The sequence below is a fragment of the Nicotiana tabacum genome, chromosome 16, assembly GCF_000715075.1.
Source record: "Nicotiana tabacum cultivar K326 chromosome 16, ASM71507v2, whole genome shotgun sequence".
Classification (NCBI taxonomy): Eukaryota; Viridiplantae; Streptophyta; class Magnoliopsida; order Solanales; family Solanaceae; genus Nicotiana; species Nicotiana tabacum.
Window position 1 is genome coordinate 169,623,397 of NC_134095.1, and position 14,049 is coordinate 169,637,445.

The 14,049-nt window shown below is 38.3% G+C and overlaps 1 protein-coding gene and 1 pseudogene across 1 annotated transcript; one reads left to right on the forward strand and one right to left on the reverse strand.

Moving 5' to 3' along the window:
• Positions 1–4,724: 4,724 nt before the first annotated feature.
• Positions 4,725–6,531, forward strand: LOC142170811 (zeatin O-glucosyltransferase-like). Its single transcript, XM_075233627.1, has one exon. The coding sequence runs from the start codon at positions 4,866–4,868 to the stop codon at positions 6,390–6,392; it is 1,527 nt and encodes a 508-aa protein (XP_075089728.1). The 5' UTR covers positions 4,725–4,865; the 3' UTR covers positions 6,393–6,531.
• Positions 4,815–8,758, reverse strand: LOC107788105 (zeatin O-glucosyltransferase-like; annotated as a pseudogene).
• Between the last annotated feature and the right edge of the window lie 5,291 nt (positions 8,759–14,049).

Sequence of the window (14,049 nt, forward strand, 5' to 3'; positions counted from 1 at the left end):
CCATTGTGAGGCACTTAGTCCCTACGACTAGGTAAGCCTATTAATGCGGAAAATAAACCAATTTGCGGAAGAAAAACAAATAAAACCGAAATAGTGGATAAAATAGTGTTTAATAGTACCGCTCGACATACACAACATCAACTCTCAAAAACTAATACTTTTCCCAAAACCCGAAATCTCATGAAATCACAAGCTAAGGATACTACATAGTGCTCTAACTCCAAAATGTCTTAAACAAAGTAAATACAGAAGGGCTATAACTACACGAGAGAATGGAGAGAGACTCCTTGATTTGCGGACGCAGCACATACCGAAGGATCGCCTCGCCTCAATGACGGTAAGTCTGAGTAGAGGTACATGGATCTGCACATGAAAAACATGTACAAAAAGGGGCATGAGTACACCACAATGGTACTCAGTAAGTGTCAAACCTAACCTCGGTCGGGTAGTGACGAGGAAGGTCAGGGCCCTACTGAGATAAAGTAAATATAGAGATGACAGAATGAGATAAGCAGTACAATTGAAAACTGACAGTAAGAATTTAATTCATGATAATAAGGAATACAATAATTGGAACAGAGATAAAGACAATCACAAGGAAACAACACTCTTCACAAGGATAATAACCGGGGATCTCTCAGTATCTTCAATATATATGTCAGGGATCTCTTGGTACCCTGAGAATCTCTTGGTATCCCGCACCTCATCTCAAATCATAAATGCGTACAGGGGATCTTCCGGGATGCCATCCCGTAGTCCCAAAGTAAAACACATAGCAGCAACACAAAGAATACTCAACTAAGCTCAGTTTCGTACCAAGTAAAACAGGTAATTCTAACATAACATGCTTCACATAATACAATTAAGGTAGGTTAAGCAAATAAGCAATTAAATCAATTAAACATACTTTTTCTAAGCTAACAGTAGGCTTAAATTTGCAAGTAGTATAAAACATAAAAAAGGAACACAATTGAAATTACTTTAAAGACCCGAATTTTCAACAATTAGCTCAAGTACACACTCGCCACCTCACGTACAAGGCATTCCAATTATCAAATATACCAAATTCTAAGAGGAAGGCCCCCCACACAAGGTTAGGCCACTTGTCTCGAACCAGCTCAAATCAATCAGAAACCACGCTCTTGCCACGAGTACTCGACTCCAAATGAGCCAAATTTATTCAATTCAATTGCATAATGTAAATAACACTTCAAGTAACTGATTCTACAAAGAAATTCTAAGCTAATGCGCGAAATTAGGTAAAATAACCAAAATGCCCCTCGGGACCACATCTCGAAATCGGGTATAATTTACATTTTCAGGATCCTCACAATCTCACGAGTTCAGTCATACCAAAAGTACCAAAATCGGACCTCAAATGGCCCCTCAAATCATCACTCAAAGATCTCTAATTAGTCAAGCCCTACCCCCCAAATTACCACTGATTTTCCTTAATTTTTCATACTTATAATGATAAATATCACTCCAATAACGATTTAGGTTCCAATAATCTTACCTCCTCGAAGTTCCCTTGAATTCCCTCTCAAAGACCTCCCCAAAAGCTCATTTCCCAGATGAAAATGGTGAAAGAATAGCTCAAATTTGCGAAGGCAACTATTTATATGTTCTGCCCAGCAATCCCGCATCTGCGGTCCAACAATCGCATCCGCGATACCGCTTCTATGGTTCTCACTTAAAACCTCTCCGCCGCACCTGCGACCCAGAATCCGCATCTGCGGTCGCGCAGGTGCCGCTTCTGCGGTTCCTGGCCCCTTCCTCATCTGCCGCTTATGCGGCTGGATTCCGCATCTGCGGGAGTCGCACCTGCGGCCTCTCAACCGCAAATGCGGTTATGACAGCAGTTACAACTTCAGCTATGACTCCAAACTCCAAATCCTTCCGTCAACCATCCGAAATCATCCCAAGGCTCCCGGGATCTCAACCAAAAACACAAACAAGACTAATAACACTGTCCAAACTTATACCAATCCTTAAAACACTTAAAACAACATCGAAACGACGAATCAACCGCGGATTCAAGCCTAAAAACTCCAAAACTCTAAAAATACGCTTTCGATCAAAAAGTCTATCAAACCTCGTCCGAATGACCTGAAATTTTGCACACACGTCACATTCAACACTACGGGGATACTCCAACTTCCGGAATTGTATTCCGACCCTCGGATCAAAATCTCACTATCGAACCGGAAACTTCAAAATTCGACTTTCGACATTTCAAGCCTAAATTAGCTACGGACCTCCAAAACACAATCCGAACACTCCTTAAGCCCGAAATCACCCATCGGAACTAACGAAACCATCAGATTTCCATTACGAGGTCGTCTTCACACTGTTTCGACTACGGTTAAATTTCCAACACTTAAGCTCTTATTTAGGGACTAAGTGTACCAAAACTCTCCGAAACTCAAAATCGAACATCCCGGCAAATCAAAATAGCAAAAATAAACACGGGGAAAGCAGTTAATAGGGGATCAGGGCGTTAACTCTTATGACGACCGGCCGGGTCGTCAAACATTCAGCAACTATCTTGAGACGTTAGGCAAACTATGTTTGGCTATCTAAGGATCAGATACCTATAAAACAATAGAAAACATGGTTGTATTTTGAGAAAAATTTGATAACTAAATTTTTTTTTCACCTAAATTTTTTGGACTTAGTTGTATTTTGATAACTAAGTCCAAAAATACAACATTTCAGTTCCGGGCTCCTAGTTTTACATGGGTTTTCCCAAATTCCAGTAGCTCAGTCGAATTCTGAGTTTGACTTAACGTAATACTGCGAGAACGTCTTGGGAATTGCCCTCTTGTTACGCCAGCATTGAGTCACTTGTGTAATTGTGTTAAAACTTAAAAACCAGCTTTCCTTTTAGGACATTTAAGACTGTTTTCAAATTGCCATCTTATTATTAGAAAAATAAAATAAATTTTACTTAACTCCCATAACTTCTAAAAAAATAAAGAAACAATATCTTATTTACCTTTTGAATGCATATAGAATCTCAATAAACTTCAAAATCATAAAAGCCATGATTTGTCTAGTAATTACAATTCGACTATATTAGGCCATGATGTCAAATCTTTTCTTTTCCATGTCCACTGACTTGTTTAATGCATAAAATTAGACACACTCTTACTTTTTCACTTTCGTTTTACAGCAACCAATACAATCTCTGTAACACCATATCCATATAGAAATACTTCACTATAAAAGCTTTTTTCGGAAGCAATTTTCATGTTATGTTATAATATATGTTCTCTATAACAACACTTTGCTATAACATTAAAAAATATTCGGAACATAAGATTTTGAATAAAACCCGTAGCTATTAACTATGGAAAGAAATTAGGGGTTTTTTTTTTTTACTTTGCGCCAGAAATAATTATATTCGGTAGCCGAAAAAATATATAATTTTGTATATAACATACAGAATATATATATATATATATATATATATACATTTTTTCGACTATTATTTTAAGAGCGATTATACAATGTTATTTTCCCAAAAATTTTATCGTCACGTTGTAAGCCCCACACTTGTATCAAATTATCAGTTGAATCACGACATTATAGTAAAGGGAACACATGATAATAGGAAAGTTCAAAAGAAAGGAACAAGTAGTACAACTCACTACAATTAGTGGTGAAAACAGGATTTTCACTCAAAAGAATTCAAAAAAATAAAGAAGTTAAAGAAGTGAATACGCAAAGTAATCAATAGATTCAAACATGTAATATATATTTTAAAAAAATTAACCTTATATATATATAGTATAATTTTTCTGTAAAAAAAATTCGAATACCCATTCCGCCCCTGACTACAATAGTTCTCATTGTTAGGTCTATTGTATTTGTAGTATTATCACTTGCATGCTTTTTCTTGTGACAAAGTCAGTTGTGCGATTGAGTTGGACTCTACTATTGTAACATAGTATCAACTTCATCAGTTTTTCTAGAAGAAAATATATACAATAGTTTATATTTTTTGTCTTGGTGGAATTTGAACCCAAGTATCTAACATTTGCACTCATTTCATTAAATATAGGTGAAAACAGGGGTAGACGGGGTTTGACCGAAACCTCCTTCGTTGGAAAATTATATTGTACATATAACGCAAAATTTTATTTGTACCTTTATTTTTATATTTTAAATCTCCTTGACAGACCCAAAAACGTAGCTCAGTGATCTAACGGGTTCAAAGGCAAATTTATACGACAGTACATAGAATGCTTATGTACAGTACTATCTGTAAAGTTAATAAGAATACAGATAGGGCAATTGCAGAAATGATTATTTCCGGATTTACTGGTCAACTGAAAGGATGGTGGGATAATTATCTCACTCAAGACCAGCGCGTTCAAATAGTGCATGCAACCAAGACTGAAGATGATAAGATTGTACAGAACTAAGTCTACTCTTTAGTCATGAATATCATTGAACACTTTTCTGGAAGGTGGTCTGATAATAGTGAAACCATTAGGACAATGCTCGAAAATTTGAGGTGTAAAACCAAGGTTGCTGGTTCAATTTTCACTGGCCAAACCATTCATGATGCAAAAGCTGTTTAGCTTAATTTTGTCATATTGGTTTCTTGCCATTAGGTCCACGTTGTATGAATATGACATTCAATTGTCTTGTTATTGGTGTTTCTTCTACATTTGTCGTCTTGAACAAAATCAAGAGATAATGTAAAATAAAAGTCTATATCTTGTAGCAAATGGTTGGCCAATATTTGTTGCAATCTTCAAAACCATTGCTTATAAAATGATCCTTTTTGTTCCTCAATAATACACTTCATTAGATTAATTCTGAAATTGTATCACTAGAGAACTAATAGCTTACCTATGGCTCAAAAGCTTACCTCAAAAACCCATGGCCAAAATGGTGCACAAGACGCCAAGAGTGATTCTACAGCAGGTGAAAGGTCGTCAGTTGAACACCCTTTGTCAGAAATTAATACTGAATTGAAATTTCTGGCTTCGTCACTACAAGAAGCGGACAGAGTGGCAGTGGTCATGGTACCACTTCCGGCACAAGGCCATCTAAATCAACTTCTCCATCTCTCTCGACTCGTTTCCTCGTACAATATCCCTGTCTATTATGTTGGAACCATTGCTCATATTCAACAGGCGAAAATTCGGGCTCATGGTTTTGATCCTCTCAATATAACAAACATTCATTTTCATGAATTTCAAACACCTTCTTTTGAAACTCCCCTTCCAAATCCTAATGCTTCAAACAAATTCCCAAACCAGCTAATGCCTTCTTTCTACGCCACATTCCATCTCCGCGAGCCAGTTTGCGCTCTAGTACGCGAACTTTTGAGCAAGAATCTTAAGAAAGTGGTTGTTATTAATGATAATTTGATGAATTGGGTGGTTCAAGATTTGCCTGAAATGCCAAATACAGAGTGCTATTCTTTGAATAGTACTTCAGCTTTCTTTTCATATTCATTTTTATGGGAACTCAAAGGAAAACCTGTCCTACCTGGAACCGAATATTATGAGGATATTCCATCAATTTTAGACTGTTTCCCTACAGAGTTTTGGGAATATTTGAAGATACAAGAACAATTTGATGGGAAGATTCATTGTGGTGAACTTTACAATTCGTCGCGAGTAATTGAAAGTTTGTACCTCGATTTAATGTCCAAAGAAAAAGATGGAATGAAGCAATGGGCTATAGGTCCATTCAATCCGTTGGAGCCAAAAGAGACAAGCAAAGATTCCAACAAACGCCACGAGTCCCTCCATTGGCTTGACAAACAAGAACAAAACTCAGTTATTTTCGTGTCATTTGGAACGACTACTTCGTTGTGTGATGAAGAAGTCAAAGAACTCGCGATTGGTCTAGAGAAAAGCGAACAAAAGTTCATTTGGGTACTCAGAGATGCTGATAAAGGAGATGTTTTTACTAGTGAAGTTAGAAAAGTACAATTGCCTGAAGGATATGAAGAGAAAATAAAAGGAAGAGGGATTATAGTAAGAGACTGGGCACCACAATTGGATATATTAGCACATAATTCAACGGGCGGTTTTATGAGTCATTGTGGATGGAATTCGTGTATGGAAAGTATTTCTTTCGGAGTTCCTATAGCAGCCTGGCCAATGCATTCAGATCAGCCAAGGAATTCTCAACTTGTGACAAAGTATTTGAAACTTGGACTAACTGTTAGGCCATGGACTCGTAGAGATGAACTTGCTACATCAGAAATGGTTGAAAATGCAGTGAAAACTTTGATGGCTTCACCACAGGGAGATGAGATGAGGAAAAGAGCAGCTGATTTGAGTAATGCTATCAAGAAATCAGTAACAGATGGGGGCGTAAACCGCGCTGAGATGGACTCGTTCATCGCCCACATTACTCGTTGAGTTTTTCTTAGTTAGCACAAGAGGTATAATGTAAGAAAACATATCAATACACTATATATAGGGAATGCCATGACAATGAAAACATATTCTCATTTATGCGTAAAGTGACAAGTAAAAATAAAAATCTATTTTTAGTATACATGCCAAGTAACAGTGAACGGAGGGAGTACTTCATTGGATAATGTTAGTATTTCACAAAGATCAGATTAGTTGAAAAAGGATTTTTTTTGGAAATAGGGGACCTGATTTTTCTTGGGAAATGTTACTCAGACCCTCTAAGAATGTTGTCGCATCCGTTTCAGATTCTTCAAAAATAATTCATAGTTTTTGGAGAATCAGACATGCACCCAACAATATTTTTGAAGAGTCCGAGCAATATATGTGATATGTCTTGGGATACTGATTCTCATATAGGGATATTATACAACAACTTTTTAAGTACACTTATCAGCCACTTAAAAGGACTAGAAAAATATTTAGAGAAGTGAAATCTCAAAATTGCATCTTGCAGATAACACATACAAGTGTATATAGGTAGAAAACATGACTGCTTTTAAACTCTTAGTTACATGTGCCATATTAATGACTTACATACAATGAATTTTAGTCACATATTATAATCTAAAAGTTATATGCAGCTATCAGAATTAATTAACTTTGGCAATATCAGAAGTTCAAAGCATATAGGACAAGTATCAAACTGTTTTATATTAAACCAAACATCATTGATTAGCAAGAAACACCCAATACAGCACATAGGAATGTCATTTTGTCATTGCATTTATATGCAAACAACTGAGAAATACAAGAACATAAACTAGTCTGAGCCAAGAAACAGACAAGGGACAGGTTTTAAGAGCATTGTAAAGTAACCAAAGAAGATAGAGCTAGACCCCTTAGCCTTGCGAATTAGTGAAAAACAAGTCTATCTTGTGATATGCGCGATGAAAGAATCCAACTCCATTCGAGATGCACCCCGTTTCTCTGTGGACAGCCTTACAGCTTCTCCCAATTCATCTGCCCTTTTTCTAATTTCGTCGCCTTCTTCTGATGCCATTAACTTCCTTACGACGTTCTCAATGGTAGATGCACTCACTAGCTCCTCGCGTTTCTCCCACTCCCTAACAATTAGACCTATTTTCAATATTTCCATCACCAAGAAACCATTTATTGGTTGGTCAGAGTGCATAGGCCAAGCAGCTATTGGCACTCCCATAGTAATACTCTCTATACAAGAATTCCAACCACAATGACTCATGAATCCACCAGTCGACGAATGAGCCAAGATTTCTAGTTGTGGCGCCCATTCTCTTACCACTAAGCCTACTTCTTTTACTCTTTCCTCGAATCCTTCTGGCAACTCAACTTTTCTAGCTTCCCCAGTAAAGATATCTCCTCTATCGGCATCTCTCAACACCCATATAAACCTCTGTTTGCTCTGTTCTAATCCCATCGCGAGCTCCTTGATTTCCCTATCAGAAAATGAAGTTGTTGTTCCAAATGATATATAAAGAACTGATCTTGGAGGTTGCTTGTTAAGCCACTCCAAACATATATTGTTCGTATTCGATACATGATCAAGTTTAGCAGGCAGAACCGGTCCAATTGCCCATTGTTTCTTGTTCTGTGTACTTGTTACTTCTACCAACAAATCAAGAAACTTGCCTTCGATTACTCTGCTCGTATTATGAATATCACCTGACCTAATATCCATATACAAACTCTGAGAAGCTCCGCGTTCCCTGATTTCATCTGTCATAATTCCTTCAAGGGAAGGTAAATTTTTAAGCAATTCTTCTTCAAGTTGTATAGACATACCACAAGATAAGCATATCAAGCAGTACAAAGTGAAAACTGAAATGCAATTAAATATATAGGATTCTGCATTGGACAAGGTTGAAACATCCTGAACATTATAAGACATTAAAGAATCATATGTATAACAATAACTCGTCTTGCTTTAGATGAAATATCGTGAAAGAATGAAGCAATAGGCTCGTGCATAAGCATACAAGCAGCCCATGATGGCTCAAGATGCACGGGGAATTTGTTTAAGGAATTAAAATCAGGTGGAGGTGAGGCAAATTCAGGAGTTGGGAGATCGTGGAATCGGATATTAGCTATGTCTGAAGGATTTAAGGCATTGGCGCGAACCCTGGTTTGACGATTATGTGTCGTTGAGCCAACATAGTATACTGGAAGATTATATGATGAGGAGATTAAACAAGCAAGTTGGAGAAGTTGATTGAGATGTCCTTGACCTGGAAATGGAACCATAACTATAGCTACTTCATCTTGTTTCAACTTGCTGCTATCCATGAAAGAAATTAGAAGGTTTTTAGTATTCAAACTTTTTCGTGTTTTTTCAAGGTATTGACTTTGAAATATATGAGAATGGAACAAAGGTAAACAGAACTAGAAACTTTGATTACTTTACCATAAAAGTTGTTGTCAAAAGTGTTAATAAATATAAATTTCCTTTTCATTTCAACCAGCCATGATTAATATATACGTACAAATAAAATGTGTGACAAGTACTTCTCCATTTTAACCAGAGGTTTAGGGTTCGAACCCTGGGTATGAAGTCGTCTTTAGTAGGAGCGTTTTACCACCTCAAAGCAGGACTTTCTGGAGCAAATTTGAATTATTCGAGGGGCCTTCAAAGTGGGATTTTCTAGCACAAATCCGGATTAATCGGGCCCTAAAGTGAGTACAGGACACTGGGCTTGGAAATCAAACAAATAGCAAATTCAAACCTTTGAAAATTTGTGGTCTACCATTAAAAAAAACACAATGGGAGAAATTAACAAATACATGTCTTAATCCATCTCTATCACCTGTCTATTTTTCCCTACCCCATTCCCTCCTAGTGATGGACTAATTACTTATTTATTTTGAATTCAACTGTTACATGTCTTACTTATTTAAATTGAATAATTTTATTTTATTTCCAGGTTGATTCAGATTATTGCTTTTGACTTGAATCAACCAAATAAAATGATTTGAATCAGCCCGTTGCTCGAATTCATGAAGATTACGTGGACATTAACACATAAAAAATTGAAAATAGTCAAGAATTCCGATAATGTTAGTTAGGCAATTTTAGGGAGCTTTGATGAGGTCATGAGTTGAATCACTACATGGTCTCTTGTTTTTTCCTTTTTCTATTTTTTACAAAAAAAAATGAGGAATACTTGATCTAAGAGAATAATACTATTTTTAATTTTTTTTTTCTTTTTATATTATGACTGGTAAATATATAAGGAGTCAGCATATTATCAGTTTTGGCCTAACCTTCTGGGTGTTGGTGTTTTTGTCTCCTTGGGTTTTAACTCCAAAGGCGACTCAATAATTAAATCTTGAACTCGCTTATATAACCCTTAACTTTCTCTTTCTATTATGATGCGAGATCTGAGCGATATTAGATTTACCTCTTAAAAATTCACTGCCGTATTAAATATCTTTTTTTAAAAAAAAAAAAACTGTTGATGTATAAAAGTTAAACTCATCTTGAAATTATTCATATGGAGTAAAAAATTAAGTTGTCGAAGCTTATATACCAATTATGAAAAATTTACTATATTTGTCGAAATGTACTTCCTATTCTATCACGACCCCGGTTCGCCCTCCGTGAACCATCATGACGGCACCTAGTCCCTACGACAAGGTAAGCCTATTAATGTGGAAAATAAACCAATTTGCGGAAGAAAAACAAATAAAACCCAAATAGTGGATAAAACAGTGTTTAATAGTGTCGCTCAGCATACACAACATCAACTCTCAAAAACTAATACTTTTTCCAAAACCCGGAATATCATGAAATCACAAGCTAAGGATACTACATAGTGTTCTAACTCCAGAATGTCTAAAATAAAGTAAATACATAAGGGTTGTAACTACAAGAGAGAATGGAGAGAGACTCCTCGGTCTGCAGACGCAGCAGATATACCTCGAAGTCTCCGAAGGATCGCCTCGCCTCAAGGATGGTAAGTCTGAGTAGAGATACCTGGATCTGCACATGAAAAATATGTATAGAAAGGGACATGAGTACACCACAGCGGTACTTAGTAAGTGCCAAGCCTAACCTCGGTCGGGTAGTGACGAGAAAGGTCAGGGCCCTACTAAGATTAAGTAAATATAGAGATGACCGAATGAGATAAGCAGTACAATTGAAAACTGACAGTAAGAATTTAATACATGATAATAAGGAATACAATAACTGGAACAGAGATAAAGACAATCACAAGGAAACACCACTCTTCACAAGGATAATAACCGGGGATCTCTCACTATCCTCAATATATATGTCAGGTCTCTCTTGGTATCCCGAGGATCTCTTGGTATCTTCAATGTATGTTAGGTATCTCTTGGTATCCCGTGGATCTCTTGGTATCCTCAATATATGCTAGGGATCTCTTGGTATCCCGAGAATCTCTTGGTATCCTCAATATACGTGCCAGGGATCTTTGGGTATCCCGCACCTCAGCTCAAATCATAAACGCGTACAGGGGATCTCCCGGGATGCCGTCTCGTAGTCCCAAAGTAAAACATACAGCAGCAACACAAAGAATACTCAACTAAGCTCAATTTCATACCCAGTAAAACAGGTAATTCTAACCTAACATACTTCACATAATACAATTAAGGCAGGTTAAGCAAATAAGTAATTAAGTCAATTAAACATGCTTTTTCTAAGCTAACAGCAGGCAAATATTTGCAAGTAGTATAAAACAGGAAAAAGGAACACAATTGAAATTACTTTAAAAAATCGGATTTTCAACAATTAGCTCAAGTACACACTCGTCACCTCATGTACAAGGTATTCCAATTATCAAATATATCAAATCCTAAGGGGAAGGCCCCCCACACAAAATTAGGCCACTTGCCTCGAACCAGCTCAAATCAATCAGAAACCACGCTCTTGCCACGAGTACTCGACTCCAAATGATCCAAATTTATTCAATTCAATTGAATAGTGTAAATAACACTTCAAGTAACTGATTCTACAAAGAACTTCTAAGCTAATACGCGAAATTAGGTAAAATAACCAAAACGCCCTTCGGGCCCACGTCTCGAAATCGGGTATAATTTACATTTCCATAATCCTCACACTCTCACGAGTTCAGTCATACCAAAAGTACCAAAATCGGACCTCAAATGGTCCCTCAAATCATCACTCAAAAGTCTCTAATTAGTCAAGCCCTAACCCCCAAATTACCACTGATTTCCCTTAATTTTTCATGCTTATAATGATAAAAATCACTCCAATAACGAGTTTAGGTTCCAATAATCTTACCTCCTCGAAGTTCCCTTGAATTCCCTCTCAAAGACCTGCCCAAAAGCTCACTTCCCGGATGAAAATAGTGAAAGAATAACTCAAATTCGCGAAGGCAACTATTTATATGTTCTGCCCAACAATTCCGCATCTGCGGTCCAACAATCGCATTCACGATACTACTTCTGTGGTTGGGGAACCGCTTCTGCGGTTCTCACTTAAAACCTCTCTGCCGCACCTGCGACCTAGAATCTGCATTTGCGGTACTTATGTCGTTTCTGTGGTTCCTAACCCCTTCCTCATCTGTCGCTTCTGCGGCTGGATTTCGCATCTGCGGGAATCGCACTTGTGGCCTCTCAACCACAGATGCGGTTATGACATCAGTTATAGCTTCAACTGCAACTCCAAACTCCAAATCCTTCCGCCAACCATCCGAAAGCATCCCGAGGCCCCCGGGACCTCAACCAAAAGCACAAACAAGTCTAATAACACTGTCCAAACTTATACCAATCCTAAAAATACCTAAAACAACATCGAAACAACGAATCAACCGTAGATTCAAGCCTAAAAACTCCAAAACTCTAAATATACGCTTTCGATCAAAAAGTCTATCAAATCTCGTCCGAATGACCTAAAATTTTGCACACATGTTACATTCAACACTACAGAGATATTCCAACTTTCGGAATTCCATTCTGACCCTTGGATCAAAATCTCACTATCGAACCGGAAACTTCAAAATTCAACTTTCGGCATTTCAAGCCTAACTTAGCTACGGACCTTCAAAACACAATCTGAACACACCCTTAAGCCTGAAATCACCCATCGGAGCTAACGGAACCATTGGATTTCCATTCCGAGGTCGTCTTCACACTGTTCCGACTACGGTCAAATTTCCAACACTTAAGCTATCATTTAGGGACTAAGTGTCCTAAAACTCTCCGAAACTCAAAATCGAACATCCCGACAAATCAAAATAGCAGAAATAAACACTAGAAAAGCAGTTAATAGGGGATTAGGGCGTTAATTCTTAAGACGACCGGCCGGGTCGTCACATCCTCCTACACTTAAACATCCGTTCGTCCTCGAACGAGCATAGAGACATACCTGAAGTAGTGAAAAGATGAGGGTAATGGCTGCGCATATCCTGCTCGGTCTCCCAGGTTTCCTCCTCGATTGGCTTACCTCGCCACTGAACCTTTACTGATGCAATGTTCTTTGACCTCAGCTTTCTAACCTGCCTATCCAATATTGCCACTGGCTCCTCAACATAGGATAGATCCTTGTCCAACTGGACTGAACTGAAATTCAACACCTGTGACGGATCACCGTGATACCTCCGGAGCATCGAAATATGAAATACTGGGTAAACTCCTACCAAGCAGGGAGGTAGGGCAACCTCATAATCAACCTCCCCAACACGCCGTAATATCTCAAAAGGGCCAATAAACGCTCTTATATAACCCTTAACTATATCTTTCTACGTCCGCCTCTACCAATAGTGTTATCTCAAATCCTGATACATCTTCGCGGCACCCAGATGAATGGAATACTGCGAACTATGGGCCTCCTCTAGAATCAACTCCCGAAGCCCATCAACATTGGGTACACAAATCCGACCCTGCATCCTCAATACCTCGTCATCACCAATAGTCCCATCTCTAGCGTCACTGTGCTGAATCTTGTCCTTGAGGACAAGTAAATGAGGGTCATCATACTGCTCCCTAATACGATCAAATAAGGAAGACCGAGAAACCACGCAAGCTAGAACCCGACTGGCTCCGAAAGATCCAATCTCACAAACTGGTTGGCTAAGGCCTGAACATCCATCGCCATAGGCCTCTCCGATGCTGGTAAATAATCCAAATTCCCCAAACTCTTTGTCCGGAGACTCAAGGCATCGGCCACAAAATTGGCCTTACCCGGGTGATACAAAATAGTGATATCATAGTCCTTCAACAACTCTAACCATCTCCTCTGGCGCAAATTTAGATCCTTTTGCTTGAACAGGTGTTGCAAGCTCCGATTATCAGTATCAATCTCACAAGGAACCTTGTACAAATAGTGGCACTAGATCTTCATGGAGTGAACAATGGCAGCTAACTCAAGGTCGTGGACAGGGTAATTCTTCTCATGTACCATCAACTGTCTAGACGCGTAGGCAATTACCCTACCGTCCTGCATCAACATCGCTCCGAGGCCAATCCTCGAAGCATCACAATAGACCGTATAAGACCCCGAACTGGTAGGGAATATCAAAATTGGGGCTGTAGTCAAAGCTGTATTGAGCTTCTGAAAGGAAGCCTCACACTCTTCCATCCACTGTAACGGAGCACCATTTTGGGTCAGTCTGGTCATAGGAGCTGCAATCGATGAAAACCC